The sequence below is a fragment of the Drosophila santomea genome, chromosome 3R, assembly GCF_016746245.2.
Source record: "Drosophila santomea strain STO CAGO 1482 chromosome 3R, Prin_Dsan_1.1, whole genome shotgun sequence".
NCBI lineage: Eukaryota > Metazoa > Arthropoda > Insecta > Diptera > Drosophilidae > Drosophila > Drosophila santomea.
The window spans coordinates 27,045,339-27,064,167 of NC_053019.2; the positions used below are offsets into that span (position 1 = coordinate 27,045,339).

At 43.1% G+C, this 18,829-nt stretch overlaps 5 protein-coding genes and 2 non-coding genes across 8 annotated transcripts; 3 read left to right on the top strand and 4 right to left on the bottom strand.

The window, feature by feature from the left end:
* Positions 1-430: 430 nt before the first annotated feature.
* Positions 431-890, bottom strand: LOC120452746. Its single transcript, XM_039637121.1, has 3 exons — positions 766-890; positions 657-713; positions 431-595 (listed from the first exon to the last, which is right to left on the bottom strand). Exons 1-3 carry the CDS (start codon positions 850-852, stop codon positions 431-433), a joined length of 309 nt encoding a protein of 102 aa, XP_039493055.1. The 5' UTR covers positions 853-890.
* A 2,685-nt stretch (positions 891-3,575) lies between these two features.
* LOC120454321 lies at positions 3,576-9,461 on the bottom strand. The gene is made up of 7 exons (XM_039639523.1): positions 9,325-9,461; positions 8,255-8,852; positions 6,777-7,365; positions 5,169-5,697; positions 4,964-5,060; positions 4,605-4,903; positions 3,576-4,200 (listed from the first exon to the last, which is right to left on the bottom strand). Exons 1-7 carry the CDS (start codon positions 9,383-9,385, stop codon positions 3,833-3,835), a joined length of 2,541 nt encoding a protein of 846 aa, XP_039495457.1. The 5' UTR covers positions 9,386-9,461; the 3' UTR covers positions 3,576-3,832.
* A 1,290-nt stretch (positions 9,462-10,751) lies between these two features.
* On the bottom strand, positions 10,752-10,831 carry Trnal-uag. Its single transcript has one exon. It is a non-coding gene; the product is annotated as a tRNA-Leu (tRNA).
* A 706-nt stretch (positions 10,832-11,537) lies between these two features.
* Trnal-uag lies at positions 11,538-11,617 on the bottom strand. The gene has a single exon. It is a non-coding gene; the product is annotated as a tRNA-Leu (tRNA).
* Positions 11,618-12,508: 891 nt separating this feature from the next.
* LOC120452166 lies at positions 12,509-13,655 on the top strand. 2 transcript variants are annotated; one of them, XM_039636271.2, is made up of 3 exons: positions 12,509-12,746; positions 12,812-12,859; positions 13,221-13,641. In XM_039636271.2, exons 1-3 carry the CDS (start codon positions 12,528-12,530, stop codon positions 13,524-13,526), a joined length of 573 nt encoding a protein of 190 aa, XP_039492205.1. In that variant the 5' UTR covers positions 12,509-12,527; the 3' UTR covers positions 13,527-13,641. The 2 variants fall into 2 exon arrangements, with proteins under 2 accessions (XP_039492205.1, XP_039492204.1); XM_039636270.2 differs by lacking the exons at positions 12,509-12,746; positions 12,812-12,859 and adding an exon at positions 13,092-13,163 and having other exon boundaries at positions 13,226-13,655.
* A 386-nt stretch (positions 13,656-14,041) lies between these two features.
* On the top strand, positions 14,042-15,914 carry LOC120453273 (circumsporozoite protein). The gene is made up of 5 exons (XM_039637900.1): positions 14,042-14,167; positions 14,223-14,333; positions 14,393-14,530; positions 14,592-14,642; positions 14,713-15,914. The coding sequence occupies exons 1-5, from the start codon at positions 14,042-14,044 to the stop codon at positions 15,859-15,861; spliced, it is 1,575 nt and encodes a 524-aa protein (XP_039493834.1). The 3' UTR covers positions 15,862-15,914.
* A 351-nt stretch (positions 15,915-16,265) lies between these two features.
* LOC120453274 lies at positions 16,266-17,235 on the top strand. The gene is made up of 6 exons (XM_039637902.2): positions 16,266-16,532; positions 16,597-16,704; positions 16,772-16,831; positions 16,911-16,943; positions 17,000-17,086; positions 17,149-17,235. Exons 1-6 carry the CDS (start codon positions 16,299-16,301, stop codon positions 17,167-17,169), a joined length of 543 nt encoding a protein of 180 aa, XP_039493836.1. The 5' UTR covers positions 16,266-16,298; the 3' UTR covers positions 17,170-17,235.
* The last annotated feature ends 1,594 nt before the right edge of the window (positions 17,236-18,829 follow it).

Sequence of the window (18,829 nt, forward strand, 5' to 3'; positions counted from 1 at the left end):
TTGTTGCTAATTTTTAATAAACATTGAACGCGCGTTCAAGTGCCTGATTTTCGCGAGGGTTGCCACAAGCCTATGCAAATTTCCTCATAACAATTTTCCCATAATGCGAAAGTCATCACGTGCGTGATTATTGCTGTATAGGAAAAGAGAAAAAAAAAACAAAGTGATGATGATTATTATCGCCAGACAGTTTTCCCATTACGTGGCGATTATGAAGGAGCCTGTGAGTCTGGGACTCGGATTTTATTTATTTTTAATTTGCTGGCCACGTGCATGGGATGACTTCACTGTAATTCAACCGAGTACAGTCGCGTCCCGCGCATTTCGCTTGCATATTTACGGGGATGTGAGGTCTACATTTTGTGTAGAACTTAAAACTACTATTATTGCAGATTAACAACAATAGTTCTGATTATAAAATTATCTTTATTTAAACTGGATTTATTTTAGGTGTATAGTATTTAAGTTTGGGCGTAGTTCGGTGTTTTCTTCGACGTCTAGTTGGTGCTCTACTTCGATGGTTCACTCGATTTCTGCCCAAGTGATCAGTTCGCATGTGTCCACCCAAACTCGATCTATTCAAGCGCTTTTGGTTCTAAATTATAAAATCTATACTGTTATTATAAGTATTAAAAACACACTAAATCACATTTTACCTGCAGTGAAGTGTTTGTGCAGAGCAAAACGTCACTTAGGTGAATATTGTCATTTTCCTATAGACTCTATAAGTTACTTAACTATCTTGGTATTTGGAAGCAGACTAACCTCTTTAAACTCCACATCCCGTCCCTCAATCAGCAGCAATGTGCATAAATAATATAGTAATATGCCCCGCAGCAGATAGCTTTTCATTGCGACTGATTTACTTGAACTGCAGTTCACAAATGGATAGTAATGAGGCAACTTAAAGTACGCATTTTCCGAGTAATCGGGAATGCAGTTGAGATTGCAGTACTACAACTACTACATACTACGACTGTATTCAAATACATTCTATTCATTCATCGCATGAGCAGCATTATTCTGATATGAATGCCGCTCTCTGCGGACAATCCATTAACTAATGAAAGCGATCCGGATACTTTGCCATTTTTATTTCCATTCATTTATCTGCGCTCTCGCATTTCCCTCTTTTTTCGCATTTTAATTTCATTGAGTTTATACAACAATTTGGCCCAAATGCTGGCACTTACCCTTGCAAATTTCCCAAATTTCATGAATTTCGTGGGTTTTGAGGGTTTGAGAGTTCGAGGGGGTGTAGAGCACCCTTGTGCTCATGCAAAAATTGAAAAGGACACAGGATATGTGTCCTGAGACGCACTTGGCATTGACATTTAATGGCATGTCAACGTCTGTGTGGCACGTTGGCATTTATTGATACGAAGCTCAGTTAACAAGTCGATAAAGTTTTATAGTCGAGGGTCTCAGCTGCCGTTAAATGGACCTGGAAATGGAAATGCAATTGCCAGTTTTTCTATATGAGAGGGGGGAAAATAAACAAAGCATCGGAAAATGCTTCTACCTGGAAAAACCCCTTCTTCGTTGCCATATGGCTAATTTTACAGCTTGCCTTCTAATTTCCCACTCTTAACAACAAAACAAAAAAAATAAAACAAACTTTTCACAAAGCGCAGCCCAATGCAATTATCAAACTTCTGAGGGGTTGGCTCGTTGGTAAATTGATTAGAAGACTTTTCCGCTCGCTTTTCCCACTCCCTTGTACCTTTTCGCAGGACTTGGCAGGACCTCCTGCTAAAGTAGCTCAAATTGAGTTTATAATTGGCCGATGGGCGTGGCCATAACCGAATTACTCCGCCCAGTTGGCCATTCAATGTTCCTGCGGTCGCCAGTTGGCCGATGTTTTGATTGAAGCGGCTCTTCAGATGTGCAGCATACTAATAGGTTTTAAAAAATTCAATGTTTCATGCAGCTGAATGCAGCACATGTGACTTTAAGTATCTACAAGTACTTTATACTTTGAATCTCTGCAAGAAACTGAATGAAAACGCAAAAAGTCAGCGTGCAAGTGCAGATAGAAATACTATCTGCGAATGAATGAATGAATGAAGTACAAAGAAGGGGTATTGAATGATTGGGTCAGGGTTAAAAGAAAAACAGATAATACAGATAATATTTTTAGCCACATAAAGAGGCATTTTCAACCTATATAGAATAAATTTATTCCACAAGTGAAAGCATTTTTTAAAACAGTTGTGAGTAATTATGTTGGGGCTACGAATCACCCACAATGCGATTCATTTTGAGTTTAAGGAACCATTAAGGTTGTTATCACCGAAACTGAAAAGATTGTTATCACCGAAACTGAAAACCGGTTATCATTTCACCCAGTTTCGCGAAAATCGCAGTTTTTCAATGTCACTCATGTTTGCCAATTCCCCAAATCGAAATCTATTTTGTGTGAGTTTGTAGCGGCAAGTGGGTATTTGGGTGTATGGGTGTATGTGGTTCAAGGTTAACAGAAATCGCCAAAAAGCCGATAATGAGCTGCACAAGCATACATATGTATGAATGTACGTATGAATGTATGAATGGATGGATGAATGGATGAGTGGATGGATGGTAGATGGCGCCCCAAAGTCTTGGATCTGGTTTTGGAGCAGGTGGTCGGTCGGTCGTCGCCAGCTGATAAACATCATGAATATTAATGCACACATCATAATCACCGCTTGGGGGCACTAAATCAAATGCAGCCCGTCGAAGAGTCAAGTTCACTTTCACTCCACCATGACGCACTCACACTCGCGATGAGTAGTCACTCGCTCTCTGCGCGGATCATCATTCGCTTTTTTGGCCAATTTTGGTCACTGGCCCACTGGCACTTGGCACTTGGCAGTTGGCTGTTGGCAGTTGGCAGTTGACAGTTGGCCACAACCACCTGCGCATCGCATACAAATGGCCAATGGAGCGCTCTTTTCTGGGCTTCTGGCTATTTTCGGATCCCAGGCAGGCCTGATGAATGGGCCTGGCATCGATTTGGGCACCAATACTCGCTGGCTTTTGGCTGGCTTTGTTTTTGGCAGCCATTGCATCACCAGCGAGCTGACCATTTTTGATTTGTTTTATGTTTTTTAAGCCACGTTTTGAGTGCACGCGAATGGCGGGTGAAAGCAAAGTGTGGCAATCAATGACGACATCAAGCCGCAGACCAAGACCACTGCATCTACGTGTTTGACCAGCTGGCCAAGCAGCTGTTATACAGCTGATAATGCAAAGACACTGAAAGAAATATATACCTTTTATAGATACATCTTGCAGCAACTTGAAGTTAAAGTTACAAACCTTTGAAACTGCATAAACTAACTGGCTTAACCAACAATTCTGATAACAAGTTCAATGAACTGCTTACATTTTCGAGTAGGAATCATACTTAAACGTTGAATCACAACAAATTTAAGCTGCTAAATGCATTAAAAGATCATTATTTTTATAAACCTCTGAGGATGAATATTTTCCGGTAGTATAAGGTAGCAATTTCCCGGCTGAGTCAGCAGCCAGTGGAAACTCAATGAAACTACACAGACGGGGTAAATATTCAGTAGTTTATTTAAATAGAAACATGTTTTTCAGACTTTTGTTAACTCGCACTGGCACTCACATTCCGGCACTCATTCCATTCACTCACACGCTTAACCAAATAGTTGATGGCTGTTGTTAGTTGATAATTAGCAAAATATGTACAAATATATACGGCATAAGTATGAAGTAGAGATAAACAGATCTGAATCCGGATACCGACCACCACCCACTTCAGCACTTCAATTAGGCGCCAATTGTTTTTCCCCCCCAAAAAAAATGTGAAAGAAATCTGACGTCAAGGCATTTTCGACTGCGTCGTCTGTTGGCTCAACTTCCTCTGCTGCACCACACTCTCGATCCAGTCCGTGTACTCGGCCACGTTAGTATAAACCGCCGGCTTTCCGGCCATGCCACACTGCGTGAATCCGTAGCTGACCACGCCGTAGGCCACCCATCGCGAGTGCTGGCGATCGAAGTACATCAGTGGTCCTCCGGAGTCGCCGGCACACGTGTCCTTGGCGGACTCGCCGCCGGCGCAGATCTGCTTGGGTCCCAGTCGCACTCCGTAGCCGTCCAGGATCTTGGTGCAGTTCTCGTTGGAGACGTACGGGATGCGCAGCTTCAGCTTGATGGGACTGTGGATGTTGATGAAGTACTTGTTGACTGCAATAAAGTGAATCACATGTTATCAATAAACACGAAGTTATCGTTATCAATGATGGGTTTGTGGATGTGGATGAAGTACTACTACTGCTGACTGCAATAAAGTGAATCATATGTTCTACAAAGACCAAGTTATCGTTATCCATGATATAATATTTATTTTTGGTGAATGGAATGGAGAATTTTCCGCAGACAGTTTATAAGCAGCAGACTGTGATGCTGAATGAACGCAGTAAACAGAAACTAAAGTCGCCATGGGAAGTCCCGCGTTTTGGTTTTCAAAAACTTCCATTGACAACATACTTATTGACATTATTGTCAAACAAGCACACCTTGTTCTAGCACTTTTTAGAAGTTAAGATATAAAGATAGTACTTCCAATATCTGGATTGCAATATACTCACATAAATCCGTGCGACCCCAGCCGGAAACGGAGAACATCTGGCCCTCGGCCAAAGTCACCGGTTCGGATTTGCTGGGCAAACAGATGGGCATCACGAAATGAGTGAAGGATACTGGATGTTTCAGTCGGATAATGGCGATGTCGTTGTACTTGTAGTTGGAGAACTCCTTGTACTCCGGATGCACATGGATCTTCTCGTAGGCAATATCCAAGGCGGCATCCGCGCAGCTCAAGTAATTTGGCTCCTCGATGCAGTCGGGCTCTGTTTTCACGTTGAATTCGCCCAAACGCACATGCTTTCTATTCGTGCGGGAAATATTTTAATATATTTAAACATATATTTGTGTAAATTCCACTCACAATCCTTGGCGATCACGAACGCCCTCGCCTTGAACACAATGGGCAGCTGTGAGGATGTGACGATCGTCTATTAGAGCTCCACTGCAGCCATAGTCATCTAGAAAATGAATGAGAACCATATACATGCATCTTTCTCAAATAGTTGCAAACAGCTTGTGAGCTTGTAAAAATGAGTAATAATTTTGTAATATTTATTTGGACTCACTTGAGTTGTACACAAGCAGGGCGAGCCAAGGAAACTCATCAAGTTCGGCGATTTCGCCGCCGTAAATTCTATTAGTCACTTGCTTGCCGCACTCATGCAGTAAATTGAATCCCGAACTTGGCTCCACTGTCTGAATCCTACGCTTGAGTTTCTTGCGCTTGAAACGAGCGGTGACATCGAGGAACCTTCGATACTCGAACTTGGAGAACTGGAGCACGGGAAATAGGTAATCCTGGCCATTTGCCGGGCAGCAAACGAGGGATTCGTAGGCAACCTGCGGCTCCGAGACTTGCTGCTCCTCCACCTCGCACTGCACCTTCTTCAGGAAGTTGACCTTCTCCGCGGGCAAGTTGGTGGCATTGCGCACCTGCAGATACGCCTTGCACCTGCTGACCTCCATGCAAACGCCCCGCTTCGTCTCATTGGGTATATCGCACTCCTGCAGGACTTCGCCGGCGGCCAGGAAGCGGTTGCAACAGCCGAAGAGTATCCATAGTCGCAGCACCGAACCGAGCATAGGTAACAGTATCTATATATCTATATAGCTTGATCCGCAGATACAATCCAAATCCAAATCCAAATCCAAATCCAAATCCGTTTGTCGGGCAAGAAGAAGCGGCGGCAAAGGCTTACGAACCGAAACTGAATGGCAACGCAGTTGGTTTAAGCGTAGTGCCAAAACCAAAAACCAAAAAGCGAAAAGCCGAAGACCCCGAAAAGTCGGAAGAGCCGAAGAGCGACCCCCGTGTTTTCAGTCTACAGTCTCCGGTCTTTAGTCTTCAGTCTTCACTCCACCAGCTGAAAGCTCCAACTCAGGTGTCAACAAATGAGACGCCCCCGCCCCACTTAGGCGGCGGAAAAACGAGTCCAAAAGTGCAGTAGTCGGCAGGCAGGCAGGTCGACGGATAGCGATACCGATAGCGATCGTCCGGCTGGTCCGGTTATAGTATGTATATTATTGCATAACCACCACAACTCAGCTGGCCAGCTGGTTTCACTTTCGTTCAAGGCGAGAGTCTGACTCTGGTGCTGGTCAAAGCTTCGCTTGCCCAAGATTGCCCACTTTTAGGCGGCAATGGCTTTGCGGCAAAGCTTTGGTCTTTGGCCAAAGTCCACGTACATGGCTCAAAGCAAAACAAAACACACCTGTTCGAGAAACCGGAAGTTTTCTTGTGGTTTTCTGCGGCCAATTAAAGCGCGGTGGCAATGTCATTTGGACCGCGATTGTCGAAGCTGTCGCCTTCAGCTGGGAAATCCAAAGGTTTTCGCCGCAGTTCAGTCACCTTCTTGGGGTGTTATAAACAAAAAGCGTTCTTACTAAACTGATGTTAACTCATATTATTAAATTTATTCACAATATATACGTGTTTATAAATGAAAGCAAACAGGACTTCTTCACTTCATGCACTTTCCCAAAGAAATAGTAAGCCCAAGTGGGTTTCCTTTCCCAATTAAATCACTTAAAAGCCATTTAGATATAAAACTTGTATTTGCTTTAATAAATATTTATGTCTACTAAAATCTAGGTTAGTTACAACACTAATCTAAGAGTGCTAAAGATCACAATTTTCGTTTTGAGCATTCAGTGAGAACCCAAAAAGCCTAAGCCCGCACATTCTGCCTGATCCAGATGTCATAGGCAGCCACATTCGTGTAGACACCGGGCCAATCCTTCAGTCCGCACTTGTAGCCAAAGGACACGATGCCCTCCAGCACCCAGGAGTCATCACGGAAACGCATCAGCGGTCCACCAGAGTCGCCGTCGCAGCTGTCCTGCAGGAACTGTCCACCGGCACAGAGTTGGGTGGCCTCCACGTTCACCTTGATCTGCGCGAATCTCTGCCTGCACTTGGTGGGTTCCACATAGTTGACCGCCACCTTTTGCTTCACCGCACTGCGGCTCATCTTCAGAGTACGGCCCCAACCCGCTACGGTGAACTGCTGGCCGGATTGCCTGGACTCGGGACCCACAGACGAGGGCAGGCAAATAGGTTGTATGTTGTCCGAGTAGCGAACATTGCGCTCCAGGCGAATGAGACCAATGTCGTGCACCTGATTGGAGGCCTTTTCGCTGTATCGTTCGTGAAAGCGGATCTCCTCGAAGCCCAAACGCTGGACCTCCGGCGAGCAAGTGCCTCCACCTGGGGGGCAGTCCATCGCGGTGCGAGTGTCATGCTCGCCCAGTCGCACTGAGACACTGAAAACCAAAGGAGAAACAAGACGAAAACAATTAATGAGCATTTAAGCCATTAAACACTAGAATTAAACCGCTAATTGCCACTTGGCCAACGGCGAATCGAGAGCGCAGCGAATTGAGAACTCGAATGCCCGGGTTTAGTGAATCATCAAAACAAGTTAACAAGCGGCAAAGCACACTCTAATTAATATTCTTGAATATACATCTTATCTCATATATATACGAACTTTGCCAGGTCCAAGCCTGGGGATTCCTTCGGCCTCGTTAGCCGACTTAGCCGGAGATTTAAGCCAGTTTCGCGGAATTGCCGGACAAACAAGCGTGAATAAGCCAGACTTTCGCCCATCCCGAGAAACTTGATTGGAGAGTAGATCTAAGCATTCGTAACACTGAAACTTGATTCATCTGGCGCCCATTCATGAATCCAGATCTATAGTAAATCCCCTAGTGCTCAAGTCACAAACATCATCAATCGGCTATTTTATCTGGATATTTGGGTTCTCTTAGCGAAACTTATAAATGTGGAAAGACAAGTGTAAGTTTTCCATGATAGATCTACAGAACTTTTAGAGATGCACAAAGCAGATGAGTAAAAAAATTCCCCTTTCTTTAACTTTGGAAAGTCTGAAAGAACTTGTGGTTAGAATCTCTGGAAACTTTTTGTAGAGATTAGAATTAATTTTATGAATTTCAATAAACTTGTGATATTTGAATATAAATAAAATCTTTTTTATCTTTTGTTTTTAACCACAAAAACCAACTAATTTTCAATTTGATGCGCACAGGTGCTCCCCTGACCTGCCTCTTTGCAATAAAAAACCACTAAATTCAGCAAAATGCAAGTCATTCCTTTGAGCTAAAGACATATATATTATATTTATATACTCACAGTGTGCCCACTTCCCGTTCGATCCTGCCAGTCAAACAATGGGCCGCCGTGAGGACATATCGCTGATTGATGAGCGATCCTGCACAGGCGGTGGACAGACCATTTCCAGTTCGTCTGCGGTACTCCAGCAGCACCATCCAGGGAAACTCGTTCAGATCGGTGTCGTGGCCATCGTAAATCCGGTTCCTGATAGCCACGCCCCCGCAGGTGGGCGGCTGAGGCAGCAGAGTGGAGCCATCGCCAGTCGAGGATTTCTGAATAGGAGTTCTGCTGGTAACTGGCTGGTTGCCAAAGCTCCAGGGACGTCTTTCTTGCCGGGGAAAGACGAAACTCTGTGGCCGCTCCTCCTCCCAGTCGCCGCCAAAGCCATCGTAGTCCGGAAAGTTGGGATTCTGGCGTTGCGTCCTCACATAGCCCGTGTCCTGGGTGCAGCAAACATAGGGCTGATTGTTGCTGCCCCTGCCACAGGCCGAGGACTTGATGAAGCTCTTCTCCTGATCGCTCAACGTGGCCCGCTTCAGCACGGAGTAGAGTGTCTGACACTCGCTGATGAGCACACAAAGTCCAGGGGTTTTATTGGGATTCAGGCATCGCGAATCTGCAGAGGATATATGTACATATATGTATTAGCATTGCAATCAGGAACAATCAGGTTCTGCAGGGGATGCCCCTAAATGCACGCGCCACTCTTCTGACATTCTTGCGGTTCAGGCAATCTACAGATTGATCATAACACACTCAAAAAAACATCAAGATACAAGACTTTGCACTGCATTAATTAAGTTATTAATAACTTAGAACTTGAGCCTCAAAGCGAGTGTTAAATTTGAAACAGAAAACTAATATTAGAGTGACTCTAAGAATACTAATAGTTTTACTTTATGGCATGAAATTATTAGCTAATCTCTTGGTCACATTTTCGAGTTAATTGGGAATTTTTGAAATGCACCTCTCGGGGAGATGCCCACTTTAAATTCTGGCGCGTGCAAAGCTCGTGGAACCGGCTCAATTAGAAGTGCACTTGTGCGTATTTTCCGCGATTTGGGAATTTTTCCATGGCTAACACTCACACTGGGCTTTGGCCTCGTGGGCAATCAGAATGCACAGAACTACCGCCGCGAACACTTTCATTTTGTTCCTAAATTAATCACTATATTTTGTTAAATCACTTAAGTCACTTGCGAGTGGGTTCGTTGCCAGCTGACCCTATAATACATACTGTGAGATGCCTGGAGTTGGTCAGAGCTTTTTATAGCCGCAGCTCCAGCTTCGTGAGATCCGAGATCACTCGATCGGTTCTCGATCGGAACTCTAGAGCGGGTTCGACAATCGAGTGCCACTGTTCTCTGTGCTGCGGTTTTATCTTTGAATCGAGTGGCTAGTGTTATGGGATTTGTATCTTAGAGATGCGTGTCACTAGGTGACACCGCGGGTTTTCAGTTCCGAGTTTATGCTTAGGAAAACCTCTTTTTTGGGTGCAACGAACTTTTGGCAACGCAAGACCTCAAGTCAATGACGTTGCTCAGGAATTCCTCCACACGTCATAAATATTTGAGCAACAGGAAACGGTTCAAGTCCATCACGGTTACTCATACAATAGATATGTTCTATATAAGGTTTACTAAAATTGTGACAAATCCAAGGGCATCGCATGTAATTAGGCACTTGCATCCCTCCAGTGGGTTTGCCCGTTTGTCATGCATCATCTGCAAGAGACCTGTGCTAGTAAATTATATATACATATGTATATCAACTATGCCATGCAAAATCCATCGGCAGAACAGACCTGTCATTCCCGGGAACGCCTGGTGATTTACCAGCTAACAAGGTGTCGTTTGCATCATATAGTATGTAAACCAGTTCCTAATGCGAAGAAGACTCTGAAAAATTTCCATAAGCAAAGGAAAAAATGAAAATAAAAAACCTCAAGAAAAGAAAAATATTAGTTGACCACTAATATAACAACAAATCACTACAGACACTAATAGATTCTATCCAGTTTATTTTTAAATTTAAAAGTTCTCTTTAAAAGATAAATTTATTATTTTTAATTCTTTCTGTTTCTCCGCGTAAATGAGCTTTGAATCAGCTTATTGCGCACGAAACACAATGTTTCAGTGGCCTATCTTTCAATAATAATCTTTGCGGTATTTAGGAGTCAGTTGGTGGCCGGAAGTAACCGCGGGATACATTTCGGACATTTGATACTTTTATCCATTTCATTTCAAACCCTTTAATTTCCGCGCATTTCCCCTGCGTTGCGAGTTGCGGGTTGTTAAGGGGATCAACATGTTACCGCAAAAGGGTTGAGCGCCGACGGAAAGGAAAAGTTGAAAGGCAACACGCGGAAAATGTCAGCGCCAGATAAACGGAGTCTTTGTGTGCCGGAAAAGCAGGCCACGGGTTCAGCAGTCCCATTCCGTGAGGTCTAATTAGGCGTGAAATATGTAAGAAACGCAGCATCCTGCTGTTAAATGAGGAAAAAAAGAAATCAACATGACAGCGGTGGGATTCGAACCCACGCCCTTTCGGACTGGTGCCTAAAACCAGCGCCTTAGACCGCTCGGCCACGCTGCCGCAACGAGGCGCCAACCGCCGTCTAGAAAATAAAAGGTTCTGAACAAAAAAAATCTCGTTTTTTTCTAAAAATAGAACAATTGTATTTGAGTAACTATTCGCAGTAATTGTGTTTGTGACTAGTCTCACTTTTTCAACGCTAAATACCATAATCCATATTCGGATTTGTTTGGTGGTTTTAAGGTTTAGTTTTTGTGGTTGGTTTTATGCAAACAATTAAAAACTCTTAATGTCATAGAAAAGTCTTAAACTTAAAAAAAGGGGAACAAAAAGTGACACAATTAATAACAATTACTTATAAGTAGTTCAGACTTAAGTGTGCCTTTAAATGGGCAATCTCTTCAAATATTTTGTCTGTAGTTTTATGAGAATAAATGACTAACTGCCTCAGGCAACAAAAGCAGTAGAAACATGTGTTTTATCATTATTTTTGTAGCTATGCACAAAATAATAAACTTAAATAGGAACATAATAAATTTCACAATATGATTTATATGAGAATATTCAACTTGACAAAACGATTTATTCAAAATATATTTTGAATAAGCAATTACCACAGGGTAACGAAAAATAACCAAGGCTAATCAAAATAATTTGTATAACAACTGGCTATTTAGCCCTTTATTAGGTAAAAACTTTAAAATACGAAACGAATTAAAAGTTTCTGCAGATTTGTTCTTAATAATAAAAAAGAACAAAAAAACTGTGACAGCGGTGGGATTCGAACCCACGCCCTTTCGGACTGGTGCCTAAAACCAGCGCCTTAGACCGCTCGGCCACGCTGCCTGTACTGGTACGGTGTCAAATGCGCACTTTCAACATAGCGTGTCTTGAAGTCGAGCGCACTACCATTGTTGGCATAATTTTGGGGTGGATATTCATGCAGTGTTGCCGACACTCGTTTTGAAAAAAGGTAGTTGGAAAAGTAGTGGCAGCAAGTACGGAAATTAACGTAGTCAATTCATGGGCGTTGCTAAAAAAGGAACTTTCATCATTTTGCATGTAAAACTAAATCGCTAAACATCGTAGGAATAAAATCTCTAACCATTTGCCTATTTAGAGCAAGTAGTAAAATGTGCCAAAATGCTATAACAAAGGCAAATTCTTTACGAGCGACAACGCCAGCGAAGCGATTCTAATTCATTGACAAACGCATTTTGATTTTGCGATAATGGGAGTTGGGGTTAGAACAGCGATACGGTCACCTTTGACTCGAACTTCCCCTGTTCTTTGCCATTGACCCCCTTCTGAGGTCATGAGGTCCTGAGATTGTTGCTCTGCGATTTAAGCATTTTGCATTTCTCGACTCTACCACCCATTTTTTATAGAGTGCGGTGGCAGAAGCTTCAGGTTTTATAGCCTTTTTATGTGTGCCATAGTTTCGCTTTTGCACTGGCCTTTTACGAGCGTTTTATAACTTGTTTACATTAGGCGAACACCACCCGAAATGTCACGTAACGGAAGTGCTGGGAATCATTTTATGCAAAAATCTATCAAATCGCTGGCGGGCTGCATAAAAAACGTCGTAAAGCGATGCCTTCATTTGGAACTACAACAGCTGTCCAGGGAGTCAGGGAGAATCCGATCCCGATCCGAGATTGGCGAAGTGCAACGAAGCGATTTCGCAAAGCGATTCCGTGGATAATTCGGGTATTAAGTGGATTGGATATCGAGCAACTCGAGTTTAAAGCTTCCAATGGGCGGAATGAGGCAGGTGAGTCGAATGGTGGGGATAGTGGCCCTCTTCCTGCTGATTGCTCCACAACCAGCACTATTGTTTGGGCAATCAGATGAATCACTTGAGATTGCTGAGCTGGAGCACGGTGTCGAAGATGCAATGGAAAATATGCAAGCGCTCTTCGAATTCGGCAGCCGAATCACTGCAAAGGATTCCAGGCAAATCTCTAGGGCCTTTGTGAGTTCTAAAAGCTTCCTTAAAATATTTCAATCTATTATTCATTCACTATCGTTTCATTCCAGGAAAAGCTCAGTAATCATATTATAAAAAAGACCAATACCAAACCCAGAGTGCGTGGAAACTTTATTATTTTCTGAGATCACAGTTTTATGAACGAACTTCTACATTAAAAAATTGTTTCATTGAAAGCACAATGTTTCTTAATTCTTGGACTAACTTTTGTTAATAGAAAATGAATACATTTGGAAAACTAAATGATGTTAAGTGCAACGAATGGATTTTCCAGAAAATATGTTTTAAGATTTTTCTTTACTTTAAAGCATTTCTAGAATGAAAGCCACATTGTTAATACCTCTAGCTCTTTTAGTCTTCTTTGCAAAGTTGTCAGTCGCAACAAAAACGGAGGATGAGCCTGTGAGCCATAAAGTCTGACATGTGTAAGATTAAAAAATAATTACAATCATTTTCTAGTCCAGTTCGGAAGACCAACTTGAAAAGGTTTTCAACATCAAGCCAGCCGAGAACACCAATATTCGATTTTCCTACAAACTTCCTAAAGGGAAAGTCCGCGCGACTTCAACTTCAAACGGCAAGAAAAAGAAGCAGCCTGAATATTTCTTAAATTTCATGTTTAACAACTTCCGAAATCCCAAGAAACCCCTGGATCACAATACACTCGTCAAAAAACTGAAGACGCGACGCACTGGCAGGCGATTGCTGCCCAATGGAATGCCAAATCCTTATAGATACTTTCCGCTTAAAGGCGAAGATATGTAGATACTATACTTCACTATCTATTGATTTGCTTACTAACAAGCAGACCGAAATGTTTACTCACTGATAATAAAAATAGCTCTTTAGTGCTTATTCATTCACAGAAAAAACCCAAATAAAACGATTTTGTTATAAACCTGATAAGAACGAGTTCTTAAGTCTTTTAAATGAATGGTAATTATAATTTCATATCAAAACATATTTACAATCGATATATTCTTGAACTTGAGCCCTCGAAGGGTGCTTAAATCATAAATTTTAAGTGCATTAATTTTGTTAACTAGATGTAATTAAAGCATAATTAGGGTATTTAATCAAAAGCCGGACACCTTCAAGATAAAAAGCAGACCTAGGAGACATCGAAAGCATTATCTTACACTATTTGCGTGCTTTTTGCTAGACTAGCGGAAATAATTGTCAAAATGCAACAGTGTTTAAAATGGATCGATCACAAAAGTGGGTCTTAGATAAGAACTTTGAACCTTAGATAAAAGTGTTCAATTTTTCGTATATAAAGTATGGAAAACTCGCAATTATCTTTAGTTCGATATTCAAACATGAAAATAATAGTAGTCAGTCTTTTGTTGGTGGTTTCCTTGTTGGGAAAACACCAGGCCAGCGCAAAGAGTGTGGCCAACACCTTGGTAATTTGTAAAAAGGATTACTTTATAAGCATTTCTATAGATTATACAACTTTAGGCCAACGAAATCGGTCAGGATGCCTCCTCTTTCGGCAATGAATTGGGCCAAGAGGTCATTCAATATGGCGAAGAAGCCGCTAACAGCGGCTTGAAGTATGGAGAAGCAGCGGTAAGTATTTGAAAATCTAGGGAAATGCTTTGCATATAGTAATATTTTTCATTATGTAGGAAAATGCCTCCTCCGGTTGGGAACTTGGAATGGATGGCAGCATTTTCGGTCACGAATTGGGAGATGAGGGCAATTTGTTGGGTCAACAGGTATCCAATAGCGCCATTAACTTTGGCCATCAAGTCTCCCAGGAAGCGGTAAGTGGAGGAAGTACAGCAGCATTTCAGAACTCTGCAAATGCTTTTCATTTCCTTACAGGAAGAGGCAGCCAGTGCAGAACTCAAAGCCTTAGCGGCCAATCAAACTAAGGTATAAAAATAAAATGACGATAAATGCATACATATTCTCAACAATCAAATGCTACTTTCGCATTTCGCAGAAATCCGTAAGTAAGCGTGATGTCTCAAGTGCCAACGAGAATCCTTCGGTCACCTGTGCTTGCACCTGTTCCAATGATGGCGCCGCTTCCAAGCTGGGCAACAAGGTTGCAGAGTCGGCCGGGAAGGCAGCTCATGATGTGGCCAACGCTGCTGGAAATGTGGCCTCGAGTGTTGGTGGCGCTGCTGGTACCATTGCCCACGATGCTGCCGGTGCTGCTTCTAGTGTTGCAAGTGCTGCTGGACACATTTTCCACGACGCTGGAAAGGTTGGAGGTGACATTGGAAGCGCTGCAGGAAACGCTGCTGGAGATGTTGCTCATGCTGCTGGAAATGTGGCCTCGAGTGTAGCTGGCGCTGCTGGTACTATTGCTCACGATGCTGCCGGTGCTGCTTCTAGTGTTGCAAGTGCTGCTGGACACATTTTCCACGACGCTGGAAAGGTTGGAGGTGACATTGGAAATGCTGCTGGAAACGCTGCTGGAGATGTTGCTCATGCTGCTGGAAATGTGGCTTCCAGTGTAGCTGGAGCTGCGCGACACATCTTCCACGACGCTGGAAAGGTTGGAGGTGAAATTGGAAATGCTGCTGGAAACGCTGCTGGAAATGTCGCTGGAAGTGCAGCAAATGCCGCGTCTAGTGTTGCAAATGCTGCTGGACACATTTTCCACGACGCTGGCAAGGTCGGAGGTGACATTGGAAATGCTGCAGCAAATGCTGCTGGAGATGTGGCCAATGCTGCTGGAAATGTTGCTGGAAGTGCAGCAAATGCTGCTGGAGACGTAGCAAATGCTGCTGGAAATGTCGCTGGCAGTGCAGCAAATGCTGCTGGAGATGTCGCAAACGCTGCTGGAAATGTTGCTGGAAATGTGGCCAATGCTGGTGGAAACGTCGCTAGCAGTGCAGCAAATGCTGCTGGAAATGTAGCTGGAGATGTTGCCAATGCTGCTGGAAATGTTGCTGGCAGTGCAGCAAATGCTGCTGGAGATGTTGCAAATGCTGCAGCAAATGCTGCTGGAGATGTTGCTAATGCAGCAGGCAATGTCGCTGGAGATGTTGCAAATGCCGCTGGAAATGTAGCTGGAGATGTTGCAAATGCCGCTGGTGATATTGCACATGATGCAAGCAACATTTTCCACTCCATATTTTAGAGTATCTCTCTACTTTTTACCCATTTATTCTAATAAATGAACGAGCAAATTAATGACCCATGCACTTGTCATATTTTAAGAGCTGGCTTTCTACAAAATCCCTAAACTTTCTGTTTGGACTTCTGAACGTTTATAGTCGATTTATTTTTGGCTCTCTGACACTAGGACCTACTTGAGACTGTCGTCTATAGATTAAATAACATTATAGATACCGCAAAGAATACCCTGAAATTAAATCAAATGAGCGATCAATCAGAATCAAAACCTACCGCCAAACAGTTGGGAATCAAGAAGCACTCAAGTGTGATTCGTATTTATTGGCGGCGTCAAAGAAGCCGGTGACTCCCATATAAGCCAAATGATAAGAAATGCCTATAAATGCAGTGTTGCTAAAAGAAGTGATTCAGTAATTCGCCGATATTACGAAAAACAATAACATGCAGTCCCTTACAATTCTAACCCTTTTTGCCATCGTCCTGGGAGCACAAAATGCTAGAGCTGGAACCCTCAGCTTTGGATCCCTGATGGGGGATGTGTCCCAAGTGGCTGTTGCTGGGCAGAAGGTCATCCATCAACTGGAAAACGCTGTGGCCAGCTCCCAATCGGATTTTGTCCAGCCCAACACCTTGAATGTCCTAAGCGACATGGGAAACGCCCTGGGAGATCTGGCTGTAATATACTATCTAATACATACATATATATTTTAAAGCTTGTATATAATGTTTATTCTTTTAGAACGCCATTACCAGTTTGAGAGTGGAGAACGATTATATGCAACCCGAGGCCTACAATCTTTTGGGCGATGTTTTGGGTGGAGTGGGCACTGGTCTCGGAGATCTGGCCGTAAGTGACAGAACTGGAAAGTCCACTGGAAAGTTTCCAGTCTAAGATTTTTTTTAAATTGTCATAGAATGCGATTACCAGTCTTAGTGTTCAGATGCAGAACGGACCTCAGGCTCGCAGTCTTTCGGTATGTTACATCTTCCAGCTTATTGTACTAAGTATGCTGCAGTTTATCAAGTTAACCAAATTTTCCTGATTCTTTTTAGTCCAATGGTGCTTCTATTATTGCTGAAGGCGGCGTAAGCTTTACTCAATGAATGACACATAATTAATACTAATAATACTTAATTTCCAGGCCGTGAGTGCCAAGACTATAGCCGCTGCTGCCGATGCTGCTGCCCCCTATATAAAGCAGCTAAATGCTGGCCTAGGCGATCTGGCTGTAAGTGGTCCTCAAGAGCAGTTGCTAATCTGATGAGTAACGAATTGTATTACCCCTCGCAGAATGCCCTCACCAGCCTGTGAACAAGAAGAACAAGAAGAACTCGGGAGCAGTTCAATTAACAAATAAATATTCAATCGCGCAAAGAGCTTAGTGAGTGCTTCTTTTGTGTACCAATTTGGGTAGAGTTCATCAACAAGTTGGGCATCAATTAGTGCTGGCTTGTTTTGAAATCCAAGAAGAGTAAACAAGGTCGGGTTCCAGAATCAAGAAATTCCTGCATCTGCTTCTAGCTCGATCTCCAAAGGGGGTTATACACATACATATGTATAAGTAGAATGGAAAAAGGGGTCAAATGATACGAGGTGAATCGAAGTCGGAACACGTGATTGCCAACAACATTAGGGGCTCAAGTTTCCAACAGAAAAAAATGTGGATAAAATCCATCAGTAGAAGGAGGAAGCGCCATGCACACATGCCGGTTTTTGAATAATTTTTATTATGACAAGTAGGTTGCCTTTGTTCCTCGAACCCAACAGAAGAGAATTAGGTCATCTCGAGGGGACTCATAGGGGATATGGGGGCGGGGCAAGAAGGTAGGGGGGTCCCTCAACTCCGGAAGACATTCCCTGCTCCTCGGAGTTCATGTGTTTCCCGAGGCCTGCTATTAAGTCACTTTATCGAGCGGCAAATGCCTGTTTCTTCCTCCTCCGCTCGCTCACACACGATCCCAATCGCAATCGCAGTCCCCCCAAGGAAAAGTCGTGCCAGCCTGACCTGTAATTATGAAAATTAACAAACATTTTGGTAATTAATTTCGGCAACCCTTTTGGTCGCCTCCCAGCTTTGTGGCACCCATAATCCCGCATCAATTAAAATGCACAGCTCGTAATCCCCACCCACAAAACCTGACTAGCCGATGTTCGTGCGAACACTGGATAAATATTACAATAGACAAAAACTGTGGACTGCAGCTATCGGCAAACGGGAACTTTACACACCCTTTAATGCTCTCAAATTACGAATTTAAATAAGTTTTTACAATGTAGAAATAATATGTTTATGATGTGGTTCAGAGCAGCAAAATGCAAGTTCCCTATAATTCGATTACCAAACTCAAACGTAACGTAAACACCTATTGATTAAAGTGTATAAATATGATAATAGAAATCGTTTTCATTAATTTGAGACACATTCTGTCCATCAGTTGGCCGTCATTGTTTGGGCCATTAATTGGCGGTTTGACAGCTAGCCCCGAGTCCACGGATCGCAGTTACCAGTTGCGTGGGTGTGATTCGGTAATTGAATCGCACATATATATATACATATATAAATATATAGTGTATATACATAAATGCAATGGATCGGATAGCAAGAGGGGGCAGGCAGGACTGGCAATTGTGCAAATCGAGTTGGCCCGCACAGACCGGTTTCGGCCTGTTTCTATGTTAGTGGTCAAGGTCTAAGGAGCAGCGGACACTTGGACGGACTCGGACTCCACTGAGGAGCGGCTGTATAAATGCTACCAAAGCAGAATAAACAATAACAGCAGGCCAACAGAGAAGAGCAGCAAAGCAAAAAGCCAGGCGAATGTTAAACCACAACGAGCCGAGAAAACAGAACCAAAAGGAGTCACGAGAATTGCATAAACAATGTATGTACAAAGTCTGTCGGAGTTCGTACATAAATCGAGTTATATATAGCTGGGGTAGCAAGTCGACTAAAAGTGGCGAGGGTACCTCC